This window comes from Pseudochaenichthys georgianus, chromosome 15 (genome assembly GCF_902827115.2).
Source record: "Pseudochaenichthys georgianus chromosome 15, fPseGeo1.2, whole genome shotgun sequence".
NCBI classification, from domain to species: Eukaryota; Metazoa; Chordata; class Actinopteri; order Perciformes; family Channichthyidae; genus Pseudochaenichthys; species Pseudochaenichthys georgianus.
The window spans coordinates 32,570,776-32,592,117 of record NC_047517.1 but is presented as its reverse complement, the minus strand read 5'-3'; the positions used below and the strand labels follow the sequence as shown (position 1 = coordinate 32,592,117).

General features: G+C 42.7%; 1 protein-coding gene across 1 annotated transcript in view; it reads left to right on the top strand.

Moving 5' to 3' along the window:
* arid5b (AT-rich interaction domain 5B) overlaps window positions 1-20,973 on the top strand; it is an 80,197-nt gene extending 59,224 nt beyond the window's left edge. The window contains exons 6-10 of the mRNA XM_034100780.1: window positions 92-365; window positions 6,388-6,440; window positions 7,933-8,030; window positions 15,935-16,145; window positions 16,858-20,973. Coding sequence (XP_033956671.1) covers window positions 92-365; window positions 6,388-6,440; window positions 7,933-8,030; window positions 15,935-16,145; window positions 16,858-18,807 — 2,586 coding nt within the window. The 3' untranslated portion in view covers window positions 18,808-20,973. The remainder of the gene's footprint in view (window positions 1-91; window positions 366-6,387; window positions 6,441-7,932; window positions 8,031-15,934; window positions 16,146-16,857) is intronic.
* Window positions 20,974-21,342: the final 369 nt, after the last annotated feature.

Below are 21,342 nucleotides of genomic sequence, written 5' to 3'. Positions count from 1 at the left end.
CCACAGTGTCTGACACCATTTGAATAGCACTCTGTTAAAAGGTTATCATTTTCATCTGATGTCCCGCTCTCTCTCTCCCTCTCTGCTGCAGGTCAAACCCAGCTGTAAAACGGTGCCCAACGGAAAGCTTTCAGCCAGACACAAGGCCAACAGCCTCAGCAGGAAGTACTCAGCAGAAGAGAAGGAAAGAGGGAAGGATAGGGAAAGGGAAAAGGAGGAGAGGGACGAGACGGATGATAATGACGAGGAGGAAACATCGGAGGAGAGCCGAGCGGAGGAGCAAGCGTTCTTAGTCGAGCTCTACAAGTACATGAAAGAAAGAGACACGCCCATAGAGAGGATCCCCTTCCTCGGCTTCAAACAGAGTGAGTAGGACAACTTATTCCCTCACTGGCAATGTTTAAACCGTGGAGTGCTATAGTTTGGACTCCATAGCCTAATAGCAAAGTTTGTGAGGATACGGGTATTTTGGATATGCAGGTCATAAGCATCACCAGTGGGGTGAAGTATTACAGTGAAGTATTACAGTAAAACATACCTGGAGGAATTGGTGTGAAAAGTAGCAACACATTCTAAATGCAAAGAGAACCATATTATTTGACTTTAAAATGTCTTGTGCCTTTGAGAAAAGAAAGTGTTTGTTAGTTTAGATATCAGAGTGAAACTGCACTCTGTAAAAGTCAAACACGATAGTAAGATAAGCGCGGAAAACCCCAGTGTAGATTTAAATCAACATCTCTGTGCACGTTATCTATAGTTCCCCCATGTTGTGATCAGAAGAAAAAGCAAGTACTGCTTTGCATTCAAGTCAAGGGCAGACTGTGTCCTAACTGGAATTAGTAGAGAAGAGAAAATGGCTGCCAACTACTGCAGGCTCCATGCCCAAATCCCTAAATTACACTGCTGTTAAACTCTAAAACACACATTCAATCTGCAGTGATAATAAACCAGAGGAATAATTGTCCTCGATGAGAAAAATCACATTTCGTGGTTCGTGGTTTGAAGCTTCCTGTCGGAGCCTATTTTGACTTGCTTTTATATCAGAGGAGAATATCTTCTCACAGTTGTCAAAGGGGTTTCCTGTGAAGGCCAAGAACGTCCTCTAACAATATTCAAGAACATCATATGCATGCGAAACACGTCTGCCCGAGATGAAAGATGTTTCAATATAGGTTGGATGCTTAGCTTGCACCCGGTGTGCACGGGACAGAGAGGAGAAGCGTGCACGTAAACATCTTAAAAACTGTGCTCAGTGAATTTATGTGTTTCATCTCCGTGCCAGACGCATGGGAACGTGGGCTCTCACCTCAAACTGTGGGTTTTAGAAATGTACTTTTTCAGTTGAAGGAAGGATTTACATTTGTGTTCATGTCAAATGAGCAAAGAAAGATGTAGCCACTCACATCAGATTGTAGCGAGACAACACAGGCGAATTAACGAGAGGCAGGGGAGGGAGAGCGATGTCGGCTGAATTTAATAGTGACAGTTTACAGCACAGTAAAAACTCATTACTCGAAACTATTACATGAAGGTGAGCTGTGGCCGCCTCGACTCTGCTAACCTCACCGCGGTATTTTGACAATGCTGTCATCTTAACTGCAGACATGTTGTTGCTTAAATAGGTCATTGTTGTGGAGCGAGATAGTGGCAGGGAGGGAGGTAGACTGTTAGACAGATGGAGGGAGAATTCAATACCCAATATGTTTTACTTTTCGTTGGCATTTCTCGGTTTGAGATCAGAATAAAGTCGAGGTGCACGCGCCAACTGTTTTACATACAGTACATGCTTTGCATCTCAAAACCAGACACATCATAAGCAGGGCGCTCATTAAATGGTGAAATCATGCTGTTTAAACTTCGTCCTTGGCAGCGAGCACACATCAGCACTTGTAAAGAGGAGCGGGGGAAAAAGGAAAAACACATCATAATTAATACAACAAACCCTTAGATGTAATCAGGCGCTGTTTTCATATTCTTCCCTTTTAACTCTCTACAAATGCTTTCAGAGATCAAAGGACTCGCTTTCCTGTAATGGAAATTGTGTTATTTTAGTTGCCTTTGAGTAATAATCGTTTTATGAAGTTCTCCAGAGTTTAACAAAGCAACAGATGGTTGTGCGATTTAGCGAAACTACCCCATGCTTTGTTGGCTGCACCGCTTAAATATCCATTTGATTCACCTCCAAAAAAAATCTGAATTTCAAAATGGACTATTTATGTATATTACTCTTCACCTAATAGCTGCTTTTCTTAAAGACTGCAGTTGTGAATCTTTACAGCCCAGCAGAGACAAATAAACCCCTTAAAATCAGTCAATCAGCGTCTACCCTCGAATGCCTCGTAACATATTTGAAACCTAGAAATATGAATGCTGGTTTATCACGGTTCCTCTTGTTTGCCTCACTCTCATGCTGCATTATATTTCACTCCAGGGTTTTTATTAATAAAACATCGTACAGCAAAAGTGCTCATCTGAAGCTGAACACCCAGAATAAACACTCACTTTAGGATAATAAAAAAGAAAGAATATGTAATCCTTGTATTTGAGAGGCTGGAACCAGACTCAGTTTGTGATTTTGCTTTAAAGTTACATAAATTATTACGCTTTTTTTAACATTCAGGGCTGCAAATTAACAATTATTGTCTTTAGGGATTTATCTGTTGTTGTTTTATTTCAATGTATCAGTTTTTTATTCAGTTGAAATGTCAAAAACAGTTAATAAAATCCAATCAAAGCTTCATTTAATTTAGGCTTTAAAGTAATTACTGATTGTTTATTGATACTAAAAATGGTCGCAGACTATCAATATATCTACTAATCGTCTCAGCTGTAACACATTTAATAATACATCTACTGTATGAAAGATTGCTCCATTCAAGAGACATTTCTAAAAAGGAAAGGGGAGATGTGGCTCTGAGAGACGGCAGTTAACCTGAGGCGAAATTCACACCAGCACCTGTATCACAGGAAACGACTGAAATAGTTGTCACATTTGAGCAGCAGTACAGTTGGAGAGGAAATAGTTTTGTGCCTTATTCACGTGAGCTGCTGTCCTTCTATATTTTCTCACTTGGCTAATATTGACTTTGCTCTACAGCTGCCGCTACTGAAGTTGTACTGTATGGGTGCCGAAGAGGCGTTGAAAGCCATGAGAGATAGCGAGGATTGAGGAAGAATTAAACGGGTAGTTGTGGTTACATTGTGTATTCTGAATGCCCTTGATCTGCAAGATTAACGGCTAACTGTGGATGTGTGTGTGTGTGTGTGTGTGTGTGTGTGTGTGTGTGTGTGTGTGTGTGTGTGTGTGTGTGTGTGTGTGTGTGTGTGTGTGTGTGTGTGTGTGTGTGTGTGTGTGTGTGTGTGTGTGTGTGTGTGTGTGTGTGTGTGTGTGTGTGTGTGTGTGTGTGTGTGTGTGTGTGTGTGTGTGTGTGTGTGTGTGTGTGTGTGTGTGTGTGTGTGTGTGTGGTCTAGCATTACTATACTTGTGGGGACCTAAATCTGTTTACATAGTCACGTGTGGGGACTGGCTTCCCTTATGGGGACAAATTGGAGGTCCCCATAAGGGGGATCATTAATTTTAGGGTGAAGACTTGGTTAGGATTAGGATTAGGTTAAGCGTAAGGGTTAGGGTTAGGCATGTGTTGGTTATAGTTAAGGTTAGGATAAGTCTCCAGGAAATGCATGTCAGTCAATGTAATGCCCCCTGAAGTGATGTATACATGGTGTGTGTGTGTGTGTGTGTGTGTGTGTGTGTGTGTGTGTGTGTGTGTGTGTGTGTGTGTGTGTGTGTGTGTGTGTGTGTGTGTGTGTGTGGTGTGTGTGTGTGTGTGTGTGTGTGTGTGTGTGTGTGTGTGTGTGTGTGTGTGTGTGTGTGTGTGTGTGTGTGTGTGTGTGTGTGTGTGTGTGTGTGTGTGTGTGTGTGTGTGTGTGTGTGTGTGTGTGTGTGTGTGTGTGTGTGTGTGTGTGTGTGTGTGTGTGTGTGTGTGTGTGTACGCTCCAGTGCTCGGTCATCAGCATGTTATTGTGAACATCAGTTCCAATTTGTCTCCCGCTTTCAGCCTTGTTGTCTAATTGCCATGCCATCGGTGTGTCATTGAGGCTGCATTGTGTTCCTGTTTTGTCATTCTTATCTCACTGATAATTGTCCCTGCCAAATAGAGGGGAATTAAAAAGAAGAAATTGCTAATGACAAGACATCTAAGAAAAAGCATGTTCTCCCATTTCCTTTATCTGTTCTGTTCCCTCCCAGTCCCGCGTGCTATTGTAGTAATTACAGTCGATGCATAACAAGCAAGTTAAATAGACCATCTTTCTGTTCCGACAGTCAGATGCACAATACGCCGGAGTGCTCCGTTCAAACAGAAAACCTACCCTGCTCCCTTTGTTATTCCACCGAGCATTGACAACGGTAGCAGAGAGGAGGGAAGGAGAAAATCAATGCTGTCAAATGCGGAGATAGGAAAATGTCATTTTGACAAATGCAAGGCTTTGTGTACGTACAGATTGAATTTTGATGGATTTCTCCCAAGGCGAGGCCTCCTTTTCTTATTTATAGGCCTTCATATTAAAATGTTAAACAATGATGTTACAGAAAGCAAATACAAATGTCATTGGCACAAAAAGTCCCTCAATGAACTCGGGTTTCTTTGTTTGTGGGAATCATTTTTCTTTCAAAGCGAGACAGCCATTTGAAGCCTTTCTGAAAGCTCACACGGCTATTTTTAGGAACTTGTTACACAAGACTTGTATTTTGATATGGCCTGTCGTGGAGCATTTGCATGGTGAAATCAATGCAAATGGATTTGCATTAGTTCAAACCGAAGTTTGAGCATACTGCCAAGTGTTTGATGCTCGTAATGGTTTCATTCATACCTGCAGGCTGCAGCTGAGTGTTAACACATCTCTTTGTCAGGTTGAAGCATATGCTGTATTTTATCACATAGCTGCGACAGAACAAGTACTCCATATTCATTTGCATCCTTTCAGCTGAAGTGAAGCGTTGCCTTGTATGGAAATGATAAAAAGCTGTTTTCATTTAGTCAGTCGTGGAATCTGTAATTACTTTATTCCTGTGAGACGCATTGTTCGTGTGAGAATGAATACCACTGTGTTTCTGTTTATCTATTTATCTCTCTATATCCATCCATCTCTCTCTCTCTCTCTCTATCTATCTATCTCTCTATCTATCTATCCATCCATCTCTCCATATCTCTATCTATCTCTCTATCTCTCTATCTATCTATCTATCTCTCTATCTCTCTATCTCTCTATCCATCCATCCATCTATCTCTCTCTCTATCTCTATCTATATATCCATCTATCTATCTATCTATCTATCTCTCTATCCATCTCTCTCTCTCTATCTATCTATCTATCTCTCTATCTATCTATCCATCCATCTCTCCATCTCTCTATCTATCTCTCTATCTATCTATCCATCCATCTCTCCATCTCTCTATCTATCTCTCTATCTCTCTATCTATCTATCTATCTCTCTATCTCTCTATCCATCCATCCATCTATCTCTATCTATCTCTCTATCTCTCTCTCTATCTCTATCTATATATCCATCTATCTATCTATCTATCTATCTCTCTATCTATCTATCTCTCTCTCTCTATCCATCCATCTATCTCTATATACCTATCTATCTCTCTATCTATCTCTCTATCTATCCATCCATCTATCTCTATCTATATATCCATCTATCTATCTCTCTATCTCTCTATCTCTCTATCTATCTATCTATCTATCTATCTATCTATCTATCTCTATCTATCTATCTCTCTATCTCTCTATCTCTATCTATCTATCTATCTATCTCTCTATCTATCTCTCTATCTCTATACCTATCTATCTATCTATCTCTCTATCTCTATATCTATCTATCTATCTCTCTATCTCTATATCTATCTATCTATCTATCTCTCTATCTCTCTATCTCTCTCTCTATCTCTCCATCTCTCCATCTCTTTATCTCTCTATCTATCTATCTATCTATCTATCCATCCATCCATCTATCTATCAAAAATATTGTACAAACAATGTTAGTATATGTACTTCTCTGTAAATATCATATTTGCATATATTTTGTTCTGTATATTTTCTGTTTTATCGTTTAGTTTCTTTGATACTTATCCCAGTCACTTCCCCATATGTTTATCATTCATCCTCTGAAAGAGCCATTCACAATCACCACTTTAGTACACTTTAAAGGAAGTTTTACTTTCAATTAAATATTTTAACATTTAGCTCTTGCTGCTTTAACTAAAGGATGTAAATACTTCCTCCAGCACGGTGTGCATCTCCCTCTGGTGTAATGGCTGTGTGACGTCATGCGTTTCAGCTCAGTTCCTGACTGCCTTGTTTGTCTTCTCACTCCCACAGTCAACCTTTGGACCATGTATCAAGCTGCTCAGAAACTAGGAGGATATGAGTTGGTAAGTATTCACATATGTGCCGATATATTTCTTCTCTTTCGTCAGTGTCCCTCCCTTCTATCTTCTATCTCCCTCTCTTTCTGTTTTCCTTCCATCGCTCTTGTTTTCTCTACTACCTCCCTTTATCTCTTCCTAACAACCTCCCTTCTTTCTTCTGTGAATTTTCTTCCTCTGCCCTCCTTTTGCCCCTTGAGGTCAGTCACTATTTTCCCAAGAAGAAAGTCTTGCTCAGAACCACATTTAGCAAAAAATTATGCCGTTGTTTCGAAATCCCCTCGGAGTGGAAAACACATGTTCTTCAGCTCTGCACTGGTCAGAAGGAAATTGGTCAAATCGCTCATATTTTCCCATGTTGGAGACGGAGTGAAATGCACATATAAGTCCACATATACTTCATACGCACACACACACACGCACACACACACACACACACACACACACACACACACACACACACACACACACACACACACACACACACACACACACACACACACACACACACACACACACACACACACACACACACACACATGCCATGTATACATCACTTCAGGGGACATTACATTGACTGACATGCATTTCCTGGAGACTTATCCTAACCTTAACTATAACCAACACATGCCTAACCCTAACCCTTAACCTTACCCTAATCCTAAACCTAACCAAGTCTTCACCCTAATATTAATGATCCCCCTCATGGGGACCTCCAATTTGTCCCCATAAGGGAAGCCAGTCCCCACACGTGACTATGTAAACAGATGTAGGTCCCCACAAGTATAGTAATGCTAGACCACACACACACACACACACACACACACACACACACACACACACACACACACACACACACACACACACACACACACACACACACACACACACACACACACAACCAGAGTGAGTCAGACATGAGTTAGACAGAGGCATTTAACTTGGCAACCACCTGCCGTTTATTCATTCACTATTCATGTGCGACACGTTTCCAAAGTGAAGTCAATGTTTGATGCTGAGTCGTCAAGTGTACGGCTCATGCCTGTTTCTTCATTAACTCACTAGTTTAATGTGATCCAAACAGACAGCCAGACCATAAACAGGATACAGCTCATATCATTGAGGTTCATATCCTTTTTAAAAGGCTCATATCTGCAGCTGATTATCTCACGTTTCATGTCCAGGCTTAGTGAGCTCGGGGGCAGCCTGGAGTTTTGTGCTGTAGCAGTCATCTGGTATGGGATAAGGGGTTATAGCAGGAACAACTGACTGCATGATGTTTACAGAGCTTATTATGTTAGAGAATTGAGTGTTGAGGATTCAATAACTGGAACATCATGACTCAGTAACTCCCCAAGACCTCAAAATGATCTCAACCACTTGTGTTTTTCTCTTTGTTTTTCTTTCCCTCTCATATTTGTTCAATTTTTCCTCACTCTCCATTCACCTCATTGCCTTTCCTTGCCTTATCACTCTGTCTTCTGATCCGTCCCTCCAGATCACAGTCCGCAGACAGTGGAAGCATGTGTATGATGAATTGGGCGGGAACCCGAGCAGCACCAGCGCCGCCACGTGTACGCGGAGACACTACGAGAGGTGAGCTATCATGTTAGATATGAAACATTATGCATGCACACAGGGAACAGCTTGCGTCGCCTGAAGTGAGTACACTCCCTCACAGCTGCATCAAACATGGTTTCATGTGCTTTATTCATAAGACAATAAATGATCTAATTCAACGAGATCTGACTGTAAGGACATGCAGTTCCAATAGGATTAATACATGTTTTCCTTATGGGCCTAAATCAATTCATGATGAGATGAGACTCGGTTATTTTCTTAGGATTCATTGATTAGTTGTGTGGCACTGTGGAACCAATTACGCAGTAAGCTCCACCCATGCTGCACTACACGCAGGCTAAAGAGGATTTAAAAGCCTCAAATGTAATGCAAGCTTTGAATTATTAAGTGACCTACATGGATGCACATACAGTATATACACTAACTACTCTTTCCACCATATATTTCCACTGAGCTGCGAGATGAAACACAACCTGTGTATGAATGTATTCATCTAATCATTCAGATACTGCAGCGTCCTGAACCTCCACGTTATAATCACTCAGATGGTATTACCAAAGCAAAGCAAGCATATGAACACGATCCTGAGGGAGCTGCGAGGGTATTATGCAGGGCTGCTTGCACACACACACACACACACACACACACACACATACACACACACACACACACACACACACACACACACCCACACACACCTTCCCAAGGTTAAACAAATGTCAAATACGATCTTCCCAACAAGAGATAACCAGTTGCTCATGAGGCAGGTCACTCCTGAGAGCCGGCGACCCTCACGCATCAGCACAGCGCAGGCACGCACACACACACACACCACACACACACACACACACACACACACACACACACACACACACACACACACACACACACACACACACACACACACACACACACACACACACACACACACACACACACACACACACACACACACACACACACACACACACACACCTGTCTGTGACACAGCAATATGCCAGCAGTTACATATTGTGCCAAGATTGCATGCTGTAAGCGAATTTCCAAGCACAGGCAGTGGAAGCTTTTCCAGGAAGTGTGAGAAACCAAAGGTGTGAGAGAGTATTGCTCAGTGTTGTATTTGTACACAAATGTGAATCTAAATGTTTTTCTGAGGGTGTTTTTCTCGTCTCAAACAGTGATATGATTTAAAAGGAGGAGTTCCTTATTTACACTCATAATTGATTTGACTTCAAACACCTCCTGTCGCAGATGCTGATGCTGGCCAAATATACTTGATGTATTCATGTCTTTGATCCTTGTTTGGTGAAATCAGTCTGACGTGACTCTGCCAAGAAGTGTCTTTGAAGCCAGATGTGAAAAGCTATGTTGTTCATCAGTTTATAAGGTGTAAATAGGGTTGCAGGCGGGGGGGGGGGGGAGCGCGCGGGAAGCACTGAGGTGTGACTGCTGCTGCGCTGGCCTTTCCTTCTCCAGCCAGCCAGAAGCAGCTGGGAGAAAATAATGCTGAATCAATACAAAGCAATACTATCCACACACTGCAGTGGGTATCAGGCTGACAGAGGAAGAAGGTGTAAGAGGAAAGGGGGTGGAGGTGAGGTGTGTGAGAAAGAGGGAGAGAGATCAACTGAAGCTGAGCAAGTTTCCATTCAGGGGAATCATTTTAGCTGAGCCTCGGTGTTTGGCTGCTTGGAGGGCAATTAGCTTCATTGTATTAACTCAGCAAACACGGCCATTCTCTCCGCATGATGAATGAGGCTGTTTGTGGGCTCGCTGAAGTGTATGTTTGTTCCCCAGAGGCGTCTTTGTTTCCACCTTTAATCATTATTCAACGTGCTACAGAAATATAATTCACAGGGAAGATTGTACAGTGTACAAACTGGAACAACACTTTTCCTCTCCTCTCACAAGGATCGCTTTGTCTCAGCGGGCCAGAGTACAGTAGAGCAGGAAATATAAAGTGTGAAGCCAGAAGAAAGAAAGGAAAAACTGTTTCCGCATATTATAGCTTTAAATGAAGTGGATTTGTCTTCGTATTATTTGGGTTGGAGACGGTGAATATCCACAAGCATTCAGCTCTCATTTCAAATTACACACATTATCCCTTTACAGCCTTAATGGTAAAATCATATGAAATGGTTTCCTAGGAGATGTTATTGTGAAAGATGGAGCCAGGGGAATAATAACTATATTTATGCTGTCCAGGAGCAGGTGGTAATCACTGGTAGTAATGGAGTTACATGGCTTGAATTGAGCAGGAGATAACCTCGGCTAATTGTAATTTTCAAAGTTACTGTTTTTTTAGACGCTGAGCGCCGTTCATTAGTGCGCCGGGGAAAAATCAATGCAGAAATGTCCAAGCCAAGGTCTACCACTGCAGCTACAGGAGAGCTTTAATGATATTTATTTAAACCATTTCCCGAGATTAGCTGTCAGGGCCCGGCGCTCTGAATTAAAAATGAGGTCATGAAAAAGATGGCATCAATAACCTTGAAATAGACTGCCTTTTGCTTCAGTGCTGTGCCATTTTCTCTGTGCCCCCCCCTCCCTCTCTCCCTCTCTCTCCAACTGCCTGCACTTCATGCTGTTTCTTTCATTATACAGGTCAGCGCCTTTTAACAGCTCCTACATATTTAATCTCCCTGGTTTCCTACGTGATCTCTTGTTACAGAAACATCACATTTCACTATATCAGTGCATTTTCTCCTGATTTCTAATACCTCGCCATGCCTTGGCACTCATGTAAATACACAACAGGGTTGGTATTGGGGGTATTGGAGTTTGGGGGGGAGGGTATCCATGGCAACAGAGAAGCAATTTAGAATAATTTGCTATTTAAAAACTCTGAGGTTTTGGGCAATAGCGGAGAGCGATAGATGAGGGGTTTTTGGATTAGATCATTTCATCTTTTAAAGTATTAGATGTTTGCCAGATGTACTGTAGACTGAGGCCTTGAAATATTCTCTGGATGAAATGCAGATCTGTTTTTTCTTTCAAGACAGATGCCTGCCTGTTCCAATTTGAGTGGACTAGATGTTTTATTGATTCAGCCTTTATTCATTCCTCCTGGTATCGATGTTCCTCTGCATTCACTAAAGCCGCTCTCCAGCTATAAAAAAACATGGCTTGCTCATAATTATTAGAAAACCTTGAGCCAGTCTTCAGAGTAATATGGCAAAAAAGATTTCATATAGTAGAAAGAGAAAAGACGGCAGGAAATCGTTTTTTTAAAGACATTTCTGGTAGATTCCCAGCATCTTGCACTCGTCAGCATCTCCCTGCATTGTCCTTGCTGTATTGCAGATACATCAAATGTGGCGCATTACACTTAAGCTTGCCTTGAATACTGCTGTGGCTCAAACGCAGCTTTCATTCACTCGGATCTCTTGTTCTAACGCACTGGGATTAAAGATTATCACCTTCATGTCCCCCCTGTTTTTATCCCATAGAGAGAACACGATGACAGATTTGAATGAGCAAGCACAAATGATTCAATATTAGGAAATAAAGTAGGTGAGAAGGCAGAGATGTTGTAATATGATAACATGGTTGCATGGTGTCTGTCAGCTTGCCTGCACACTGTAAACAATGTCTCAACATGATGTCTGCATCAAAAGCAGGGCCAGATTCTTTGCATATGCGACGTCTCGAGTACTGGACCTCAGATTGTGTGGGAAAGCAGCCAAAGAGCAGCATGTTCTTTACACTAAAATAGAGGCAGCTATTTTAACCTCTGAGAACTACATGCTTTCCAGAAGACAAAATACCTCATTGAGCATTTAGTGATAAAACCTCTCTTTTCTTTTTTTTTGCAGCAGCAATCTAACAAATCACAATATTGGATGATTTCTTTATGCGTGGAATTGAATCAAAAGGTCCACGATTTCTCTCCCTAGTGGCGACGAGAAATCACAAATGATGCCACAGACGTGTGACAAGCACTCGACTGAAAGAGAATCTATTCAAGTCTACTGAGATTGATAACTAGTTCAGTGTAGACAATTAAATGAATGACTCTCTTCCAGTACACTGTAGGGCACCAAGAGGGAACATATGTTGTATATGTTGATACTAGAGCGTGTGTCTGTATGCGGAATAAAAGACATTTATGTTTTTAAACAGTTAGCACTCTTGGCTCACACCTGCTAAGAGGAACATTCACCGCAAGCTGCAGCAGCGGCAGCAGCTAATGAGAGCAAACCCCGGGGGAACTGTAGAGGTCATTTTAAATCTGGTATTTTCAGACTTGACAAAGGACTTAAGTTTTTCATACATTCCTGCGCTGCCCTCCTGTTTTAACTGCATGAATGAGGGTCACCTCAAGTGGTTTGGCTTGGAGACAAAAGAGAGGCTTTGAGGCATGAATCCAAAGCAGAGCGAGCAGCTACAATGTCTGTTTATGCCTCTGTCTGCTGGCGTCCTGTCCCCCTCCTTCTCCACTGCAGTGATTGTTTCCTCATTGCTGTGATGATGCTTAATCATTGCGTTTAAATTCCATAAAGATGTGAGTTTATCTTTTTTATTGTATTCCCTTTTCCTAGCAGGCTTGTAAAAGTAAGTCATTTTCTTTCCTCCAAATCTTTCTACAGCCCCGGGGGGTTGTCCACCAGCTCTTTAAATAGTTCCTTTCCCTTTTTTTTTACCCGCGTGAAGCAGCTCTTGTGATCTTAACACAACACCAGTTAAAATTAATTTCTGCGCCGATGGGAGGGAAATTGTTGAAATGGAACAGCCTGCAGGCTTTTTCCCACTTATTTGGTGACTTAGGCATTTCTTGGATTCTAGCACACAGCTTGTTCCTGTAACATAAAACTGAGATGAGAGCAGCACATTGCTGGTAAAGTCACCTTGTTTTTGCCAAGTTGTGTTTTTTAGGGGGAGGTGCTTTGTGTGCAATCCATTATTTCAAAGGCACAGACATGCTTAGTAGACAGTTGTGGTTTGATGTTCTGCTCAACACTCTTATCGATCTCCAGAAAGATCACACGGATATATAAATGTAATATATATTAAGCAATATTTCTTTATGTAATTACGTACACTGTGCCAATTTAACGTCTATTCTCTGAGCTGCATATTTTACTAACATGGAAAACGGCTGCTTAAACAAAAGCCTTGGTGATAAATTGGCATGAGAGGAAGTTAAGTATTTATTGACCTCGTAAAAATGTTGCCTCTCCTCTTTAATGAAATTCCTTCCTGGAATCTCTCAGTGCAGCACACGCCCCCTAGTGGCTCCACCATTACTTACACCTGGCTCTAACTCAACTAATGCAGAGGCTGCCAAGCTTAGCCCTTCTCCTTCCTTGGAGGAAATTGCTACTTATATAAGTGGTATTATATTATGAGTGCTTTATTACATGATCATGACTAGCTTATATACACTGGCTGAAATTACTCTTTCACACTGATGGCTCTATTATGATTTCTTTTTTAAAACATAGTGTTACAAATGGAGCCCTGAAGCTTAAACCTTATTTGCTTATTCAGCCATTTCGGTACATTTACATATAACTGTAAAAGCTCTTGGAATAGAAACTCCTACTTATGGGAATAATTGTTTTTATAAGCTACAGTCATCTTATAATAATTATGCGTATAAAGCAAAACAGTCAGACGTAGGGGACTTCCTGAGACAGATTTGTTGGTTTCTTGGCCAACACATCATCTTAGCTTTTCCATTTGGAACTATTTAAGGCTCCAGTAATTTCCCGGGCTCAGCTCTTACATTATCTGGGCCTGTGACACCCACCCCCGCCCCCCCCCCCCCCCCCCGCCCCATATTGACATTCCATTAAGTTGACCCAGGCCAAGGCAGCCGTGTTCTTTCCCACAGATCATTTTGATAGTAAACAGTGCACCCTATAGTATATAAAAGGGGCATATAAGGAATATATATATAGTATACTGTATAAGCCAATTCTCTCGCCCTTTGATCCCTAATGGAACAGCTGGACACTCGCACACGATGAACACACATGTACTAGCCGGAGAAATCCAATCCACATTATAATGGTGATATATTTAATCTACCTGCTGTTCTGTGCAATAATGCTTAATAATAGAACACCTGAGAACCCTTTTTCCTATTTGTAATAAATTGCCACCGCCGCATTTTTAAAGTTAAAAAGATTCTTTGTATTCTCCTTTTACGAAGGATTGTCTCGTTCCTTCATTCAGAATATTTTTTGCACTTCATTAACATGTCATTATCCCCTCTCTCCCTCTGTCTCTCCTTCCCCCTCTTCTTCCCTTTTGCTCTCCGTCTTTCCAATAAGTCACATTTAATAGTACATTTCCTTTCTTGGCCTGGGGCCTGGTGCCAGACCAGCTGTATGAAATGTAGTTTCACCGCTTTCCCTGCCAGCACTTTTGTTCAGAGGAAAAATAACAAAAAATCCCACAGAGCCTCTTGAACTCTCCAAGGCTTTTTTTTCTTCCTTTTGAAGAGAGGGTGAAACAGCTCTTGATTCTTTGTTTGTTTTACCGCCATGTCCCTTAAAAGGAATACTGCAACCGTCTCTTGTCGTTACACGAGAAGACCTTATTTTCTCTCTTGACTGAAAAAGTCATGTTTCTGTCTGGCTTTTATGGATTGTTATTGTAAAAAACCTGACAAAGGAGCCGGAGAGACTTTCAGAGGAGCTTATTGAAGTTAGGAGTGTTGTAGATTTTCAGTTGTCTTGGTTTCCTTTTCCACAGCTTTTCTTATTTCTGGTGTGGTGCCAATTTCCATTTTCTTCTCTGAGCAATAAAAGTCTAAAAGTTTCCCTCTAGTTTCTTCATGTGATTATTTTACACATGGGTATTGTTATGGTATCCAGATCTTAATGTTCCCATTGGTTATGACATCAGATACGGGAAATTGACTTGGGAAGTATTCAGAAGAGAAATATAACACAAGTCAAAAATAGTTTAATGTATTTTCTTACAGGACGCTCCTTGTCACTAAATATGGACTTAATTAAGTTTGAGCATGTGCAGCGATCCTCATTCATCTAATAATGTCAAATGGACAGTGTGTTAAAAACTGCAGGGCGCCGCTACCATCTGAAATATGTTATGACTCTCTAGTTAAGGGCTTCTGAGATAATCACATTTGTAAATCGAATTAAATATTAAAAGCTATGAGGTTCATTTTTAACAATTTGATCTGAACTCATCCAGGCATGTTTCTCCTTTTCACTCCCAATCACATTATCTTCCCACACACACAACACACACACACACACACACACACACACACACACACACACACACACACACACACACACACACACACACACACACACACACACACACACACACACACACACACACACACACACACACACACACACACACACATTCTTCCCTCACACGGATTAACCTATGGGTTTAACTGATATCCAATGTGCTCTGTCTCAGCAGGAGATGACTGGCTACACACACACACACACACACACACACACACACACACGCACACGCACGCACGCACACAGACACACACACACACACACACACACACACACTCTGGCAGCAGTCTGAACCTGGATTTCCCCTAACCTAGATGAATTACCAAAGGATTGTTAGTGCGTGCCTCATATTAAAACAAGGAGGTTTAAATCAACATATTTGATCCTCTGCATGCCTGTGGCAGAACTGCAGCTCATTGGGTTTTTGGTATTACAAAACAAAATACTTATGTGGTTTAAAAAGTAAAGTACCTTTTCCTTTCATGAAAAACATTATCATTTGTTGACGGTTTGTTTAGAATATACTCACTTCGCCCACATTAGATGGGAACATATACGGTTACATGTAAAAGGACTGTTTGTGTGAAAGCATATTACTTGTGTTCCTTTCATTGTGACATGACATAACACAACATGATCATACTATAAACTAATCTGCCTTCCTCTGCCTGCATTCTTCCTCAGGCTCCTCCTCCCCTATGAGAGGCAAATTAAAGGCGAGCATGACAAACCCCTCCCCTTGTCCAAACCCAAGAAGCAGGAGGGCGGCCAAGAGAAGGCGTCAGGAGCCAAATCCAAAGGAGTGGGGGCCAAGAAATTGAAAAGCCCCAACAACCCCAAGCTGGGGAGTAGAAAGGACCGGGAGGAGACGGTGAAAGACCACGAACAATCACAGGTCAGTCACAGACTTCTCCCAGCGGCGGCCAGATCAAGATTCCTTCTCGCTCTAAATTCAATTACATTTTGATCTCCCCGTGTTTTCTCATCAGTGCTGCACCCTCTGACTTAATGTCCTGTTTTCCTTAACATATAGCATCTTATTTCATCCATAACAATGATGTTCCAAAACAACTAAACTGTCAAACCTATTTATTTCTGGATAACATTTCTTTTAAACGTTTCTAATACAACTGAAATGTGTTTTTAATGAGAGGCAGGACTTTCATCCGGGAGACTGAGGTTTATGTCCCGTGTGAAACCAAAAGTCAAGGTTTTATAATATATAACTCCGTCCATCCAATCCATTTTATTTCTATAGCACATTTAAAAACAACAGAGTTGAACAAAGTGCTGTACATCAACAACTGTATAAAAACATAGCATAAATACATAAAAACAGACGGGACATGAAGCAAATGTAAAACACGAGACACACATGTATCCATAAAGAACATGCTTATTATAGACAAACCTCATGTTTTGTTGCCTTTCTGTTGGGTTGTTTTTACACCATTAACCCAGGTTTAAAACGGCAACCGTTTTCTGTGAAAAAAGTCCTTATATAATAAATGCAGACTGAGTTATGTTACATGGGAACATAATAACATGGTTGCTTATTTCTTACATCTTGAGAAACAACTGTAACAGCTATCATTTTCTGCACACAGGACTCCAAGGAGAAAGAAGAGAATCACGAGCTGTCGGCAGCTATAAAACAGGAAATATCTCTGAGAGATGAACCAATTGTAATAGAGGAGGAAGAGTTACATCTCACCCTCAAGAAAGAGGAGTCCTTGGGGGTGGAGCGGCCATCTTTACTGTGCCCCAAAGAGCAAGACTGCAGAGCCCCACACCTACTCCTTCACATGGGGCCCGGGCCCCAGCCTGAATGGAGGCAAATCAGCGAAGCCCTCCAAGCAAAACTGTCCTGTGAACAGCAAAGTGAAGGGCATTTCTTTCCTAAAGCCCCCTACCTACCACACCGTTGGGATCAGAACAAACCTGCTGGACATGTTGCTCTGCCCGAGCCCTCCTCCAGGGTCAAAGACTCCGTAGAAAGTCACGGTGGGAGAGTGGGGAAAGTGTTACCAATGTGTAAGCAGGCAGAGTGTATAGACTTGAGCACAGATTCCTATCCAGAGAAAGAAGACTATGGGGTCATTAGGAAGGAGTCGACCCAGACCCCCGCACAGACCGCCGCCTACTGCAAAGCCAGCCAGGGGGTCATGTCTCCTTTAGCCAAAAAGAAGCTCCTCTCCCAAGTGTGTGAGTCCAACCCTTTCTCCTTTACTACTCCTTCTCTTCAGCCTCCACCTCCCACCGCCACTTCTTCTCTCCCTGTCATATCAGTTCCTGAAAGGGAGAAGAGAAAGGGTGAGGAGGAGGTGGTGGGACAGAGGTGTGTGTCGGACAGCATCCCGGAGGTAGCGCCCATTTTCAGGCCCTCGGTCATCCAGCACGCCCAGAGCAGCAAGCCTCACCAACAAGCCTCCAGAGGGGCGTCAGAGAGGAGCGCAGCGGGGGAGAGTTACAACTGTCGGACGAGCCATCACCTCCAGCCTTCAATGAACCCGCCGTGGCAGCCCTATCTCCCCCGATGCCATGCCCAGGACGGCATGGAGAGCGCCGAGGAGAAGCTCCTGAAGGGCTCCCAGCCCCGGAGCTACACGGGCGACTGTTACTCCTCGCCTCACCTCCACAGTTTGTACAGGCAGACTGAGAACTGCCTGAGCCAGGAGAGGATGGTGGGCTTCCCCAACGGAGACCGGAGGGAGCGCTACAGCAGGGAGCACGAGGGCAGCTTTGTGGTGAGCGGGCTGGAGCAGGAGGGCTTAGCCTACAGATCCCACTACAGCGACAGGACTCAAACACACGCCGAGAGGAGAGAGGCGGACGATGAGCCCAGAGACTTTACAATCGCTAAACCTCTCTCTCAGAGGGTGTCCCCCTACTCCAAGTCCTCCTTCTGCGGGCTACCGTATCCCATCATGCACCAGGGTTTGGATTCCCACCCTAAGTCGTGCAGAGTTCCCCCAATGACCATCTCTCCCTCGAAACAGAGCCCGGCAGAGTCCTCGCAGCCGTTCCCCAGCCCCAAATCTGAGAGGGATTCGTCCCTCACCAGCCCCGTCAGACCCAGCAAGCGAAGCCACGCGGACCTGGAGAGCGAGGAGGTCCCGGAGAGGAAGGTCCGCGTGGTGACCCCCATCCACCCCACGGGGGCCATCCGACGCAGCGACCCGGAGGAGCTCAAACCAGCCGAGCCGGCCCACGCAGTTCACCTCAACAACCATCTCCCCGAGGGCCACCCAGCAACGACCTACCCCCACCACCTCTACACTGCCATGTACCCCCCCGTCAGCCTGGTCTCCCATGGCGAGCACCCGGGCCTGCAGTACCTGAAGAGCCAGTCGGCGGTGTCCCCCCTGGTGCCGCCGCTGGCCTTCCACTCCATGATGCTCCACCGGCAGCTGCTGAGCGCCAGCCCCAGCCCGCACCACTTCTACCGGCACCCGGCGGGGGCGGCGCTGTACGGGGACCTGCTGCACCACCTGTACCCGCTCTCCACCCTCCACCCCCCTCAGCTGTCCTCGGTACACCCCAGCACCAGACTGTGAGGGAGAGAGATTTCTTTCTTTCTTCATCCTCAGAAAACTTTCTCAGCTTCTCTTTCTGTCTCTCTTTGCTCGGGGATTGTGGCTCAGTCGGAAGAATAAATAAACACTGATTATAAAAAACTATGGCTGATTACAGACTGATAAACTCACCATTCAGGCAGACTGAAGATTCCATTTTCTTTTGTTTTTTTTATTTGTGTATACATTTGTTTATATACTTTGCACTGTTCTTTATTTTGTATCACCACTTACTGTATCTTTTTTGTTGTTGTTGTTGTTGTTGTATCCTTATTTGCACAATGCTCATGTGTATGTGCTCACAAATCAGTTTGCCGCTCTCAGTCACCATGAGTCAGGTTGTTGCTCGGGATGTGTGAAAAGTGGAGGGCAACAGAGAAAAGCCATTTGTTTACTGCGTCTGAGGGCTAAACTTTTTTGCTTAAAAACACTACAAGTAACATGACAACGTAAATGAAATTCTTTATATAACTAGAGGTGCGTTCACCATCACAAAAAACGTTCAGCAGCTGTTTAGTGCATTATTACACTTTAAGCAGCCAATGGTGTTGCATTTGTTTACATGTCTCCACGCTGAACGCTGTTGCCAGTTTCTGCCACAGTAAATCCTCCTTGGCAAAAACATGAACACTCATTGCGGTGCTGCATAACATGAAATGGTGTTATCGTGACATCCAGAGGTGCTGTGTATAACAGATGTACTGTAGGCTCACACAGTTCAGGTCTTTATTCGTTACATATTTCAGTCCAGATCATTCAACGGCAAGCAGTTGTCAATCGGGTCGACAAATCATGAATGTTTTTTAGTTAACGTTAATGAAAAGCTTCATTTGTATTTCCTAAATTGAAATGAATTTGATCCCAAAGCCCCTTGTGATGAGTAGACCGCAGCAGCTTGTTTTCCTCGTCTGTAGGACCAGCGTAATGAAGCGGCCGTCTGCTGTGGAATGCTCACCGCAAGAAATCAGCATTTCATCTTTTTGTTGTCGACTTGAAAAGCTCTTAATTGGTGAACAGACTCTTTTTATTCAAAGAAAAGACTCACTGTATAATTTGATAGGAATGTTGTCACTTATGATATTATTGCTTTGCAAATATCTGTGCCTTTCGCAGTCTTGGATTAGAGTTAGCACTACAGTCTTTAAGGTTTATCTTCTGTAGCAGGGTAGAAATATCAATATTACTGTCACTCGTGTCTGAAATGCAGCACTGACCCTCATACATACAAAAACTAAACGGCACACTTGGCTTTCAGACACCAGATAGGCACAACATTTTTAAAATATAAACAGTTATGCTTTAACCTAATGGTTAGTATTGTGCTTAAATTACTCCATGTACTTAGCTGAACTTTGTCAGGCAGTCAACTATAGAAGAAAATATTTACTGATAGTTGATATTGACGCAGGTCTGGTGTCTGTTATCCGCAGGGCGTGTTTTCTTAGCAGTGATGAAAAGGTACAAGACTCCATAAAGTATGCCGACCACGCTGAAGCGCCTGAGGTGGAGACACAACACCTGCTCTGGCTTTTACAACCACTATAATTGCAATCCAGGATAGTCGAAATACACAGTCAAACATGTCTGGTGTTTGAAAAGAAGAAGAAGAAGCTGTTAACGTCTGTGTAGAGATTTACTGAATACTTAGATAAAGATCATTTCTGATTAAGTACTGTACATTGCTGTGTGTAGGTGAAACTGGCATTCGTGCTGGTTTCTGTACAGAACATTCATATGGGATCAACTCATGACAACTCCTCTCTTGTCTTATTGTCTGTGTAAATAGCACTGTAGATAGTACCGCGTGGTTGTTATCATATAAACTGTTATAATCTGTAAATAGTATAAAAACAGTATAAAAGTCGGTTACACAATCTAGCTGTGTCCTTGTTTGCTCTGTGTCAAGGTCACCGCGATCCTGATAGATTTAAACAAACACTACAATTTAAGAATTAGGATGCTCTTTTTATTTGTCGTCGGTTCACATTTTGTTCCACGTTGTCTCCATTATTGTGCATCCTGGAAGTGTTTTTGATACAGTAGCCATCTGTTTACCAATCACCCGGCTGGTGAGCAAGACAAAAAAATAAAATACATTTTGTATGATATGACCTCCTGTATATTTAATTAAAAATATTTTACTATCAATACATGTTTCTTCCAGTTGTGTTCTTTAACTGAACTGCAGATAACTAGCCAGGGGAGAATGAAGTGATATTTAATGCTAGTGTACAGACAATGTCAATGTTCTTGTTTCTAAATGCGGTGTGCAGCATGAATGGGGTTTTTATTATTGTAATACCATTATCTAGCTAAGAGATTCAATCCGCCTTAATGTTCACAACAGGCTGCCTCTGGGCTCGCAGCCAGAGGAGCTCCTCCAGTTTGCTGCAGTAGAGAAATGTGCCAGTGCACGTATCTCCGTGGGATGTGTGTTGGGCTGCAATAAAAGCTACTCTGATTTTTATTGCCACCCCCTGGTAAACCTTTACCATGAAAAATATTCAGTAATACTCC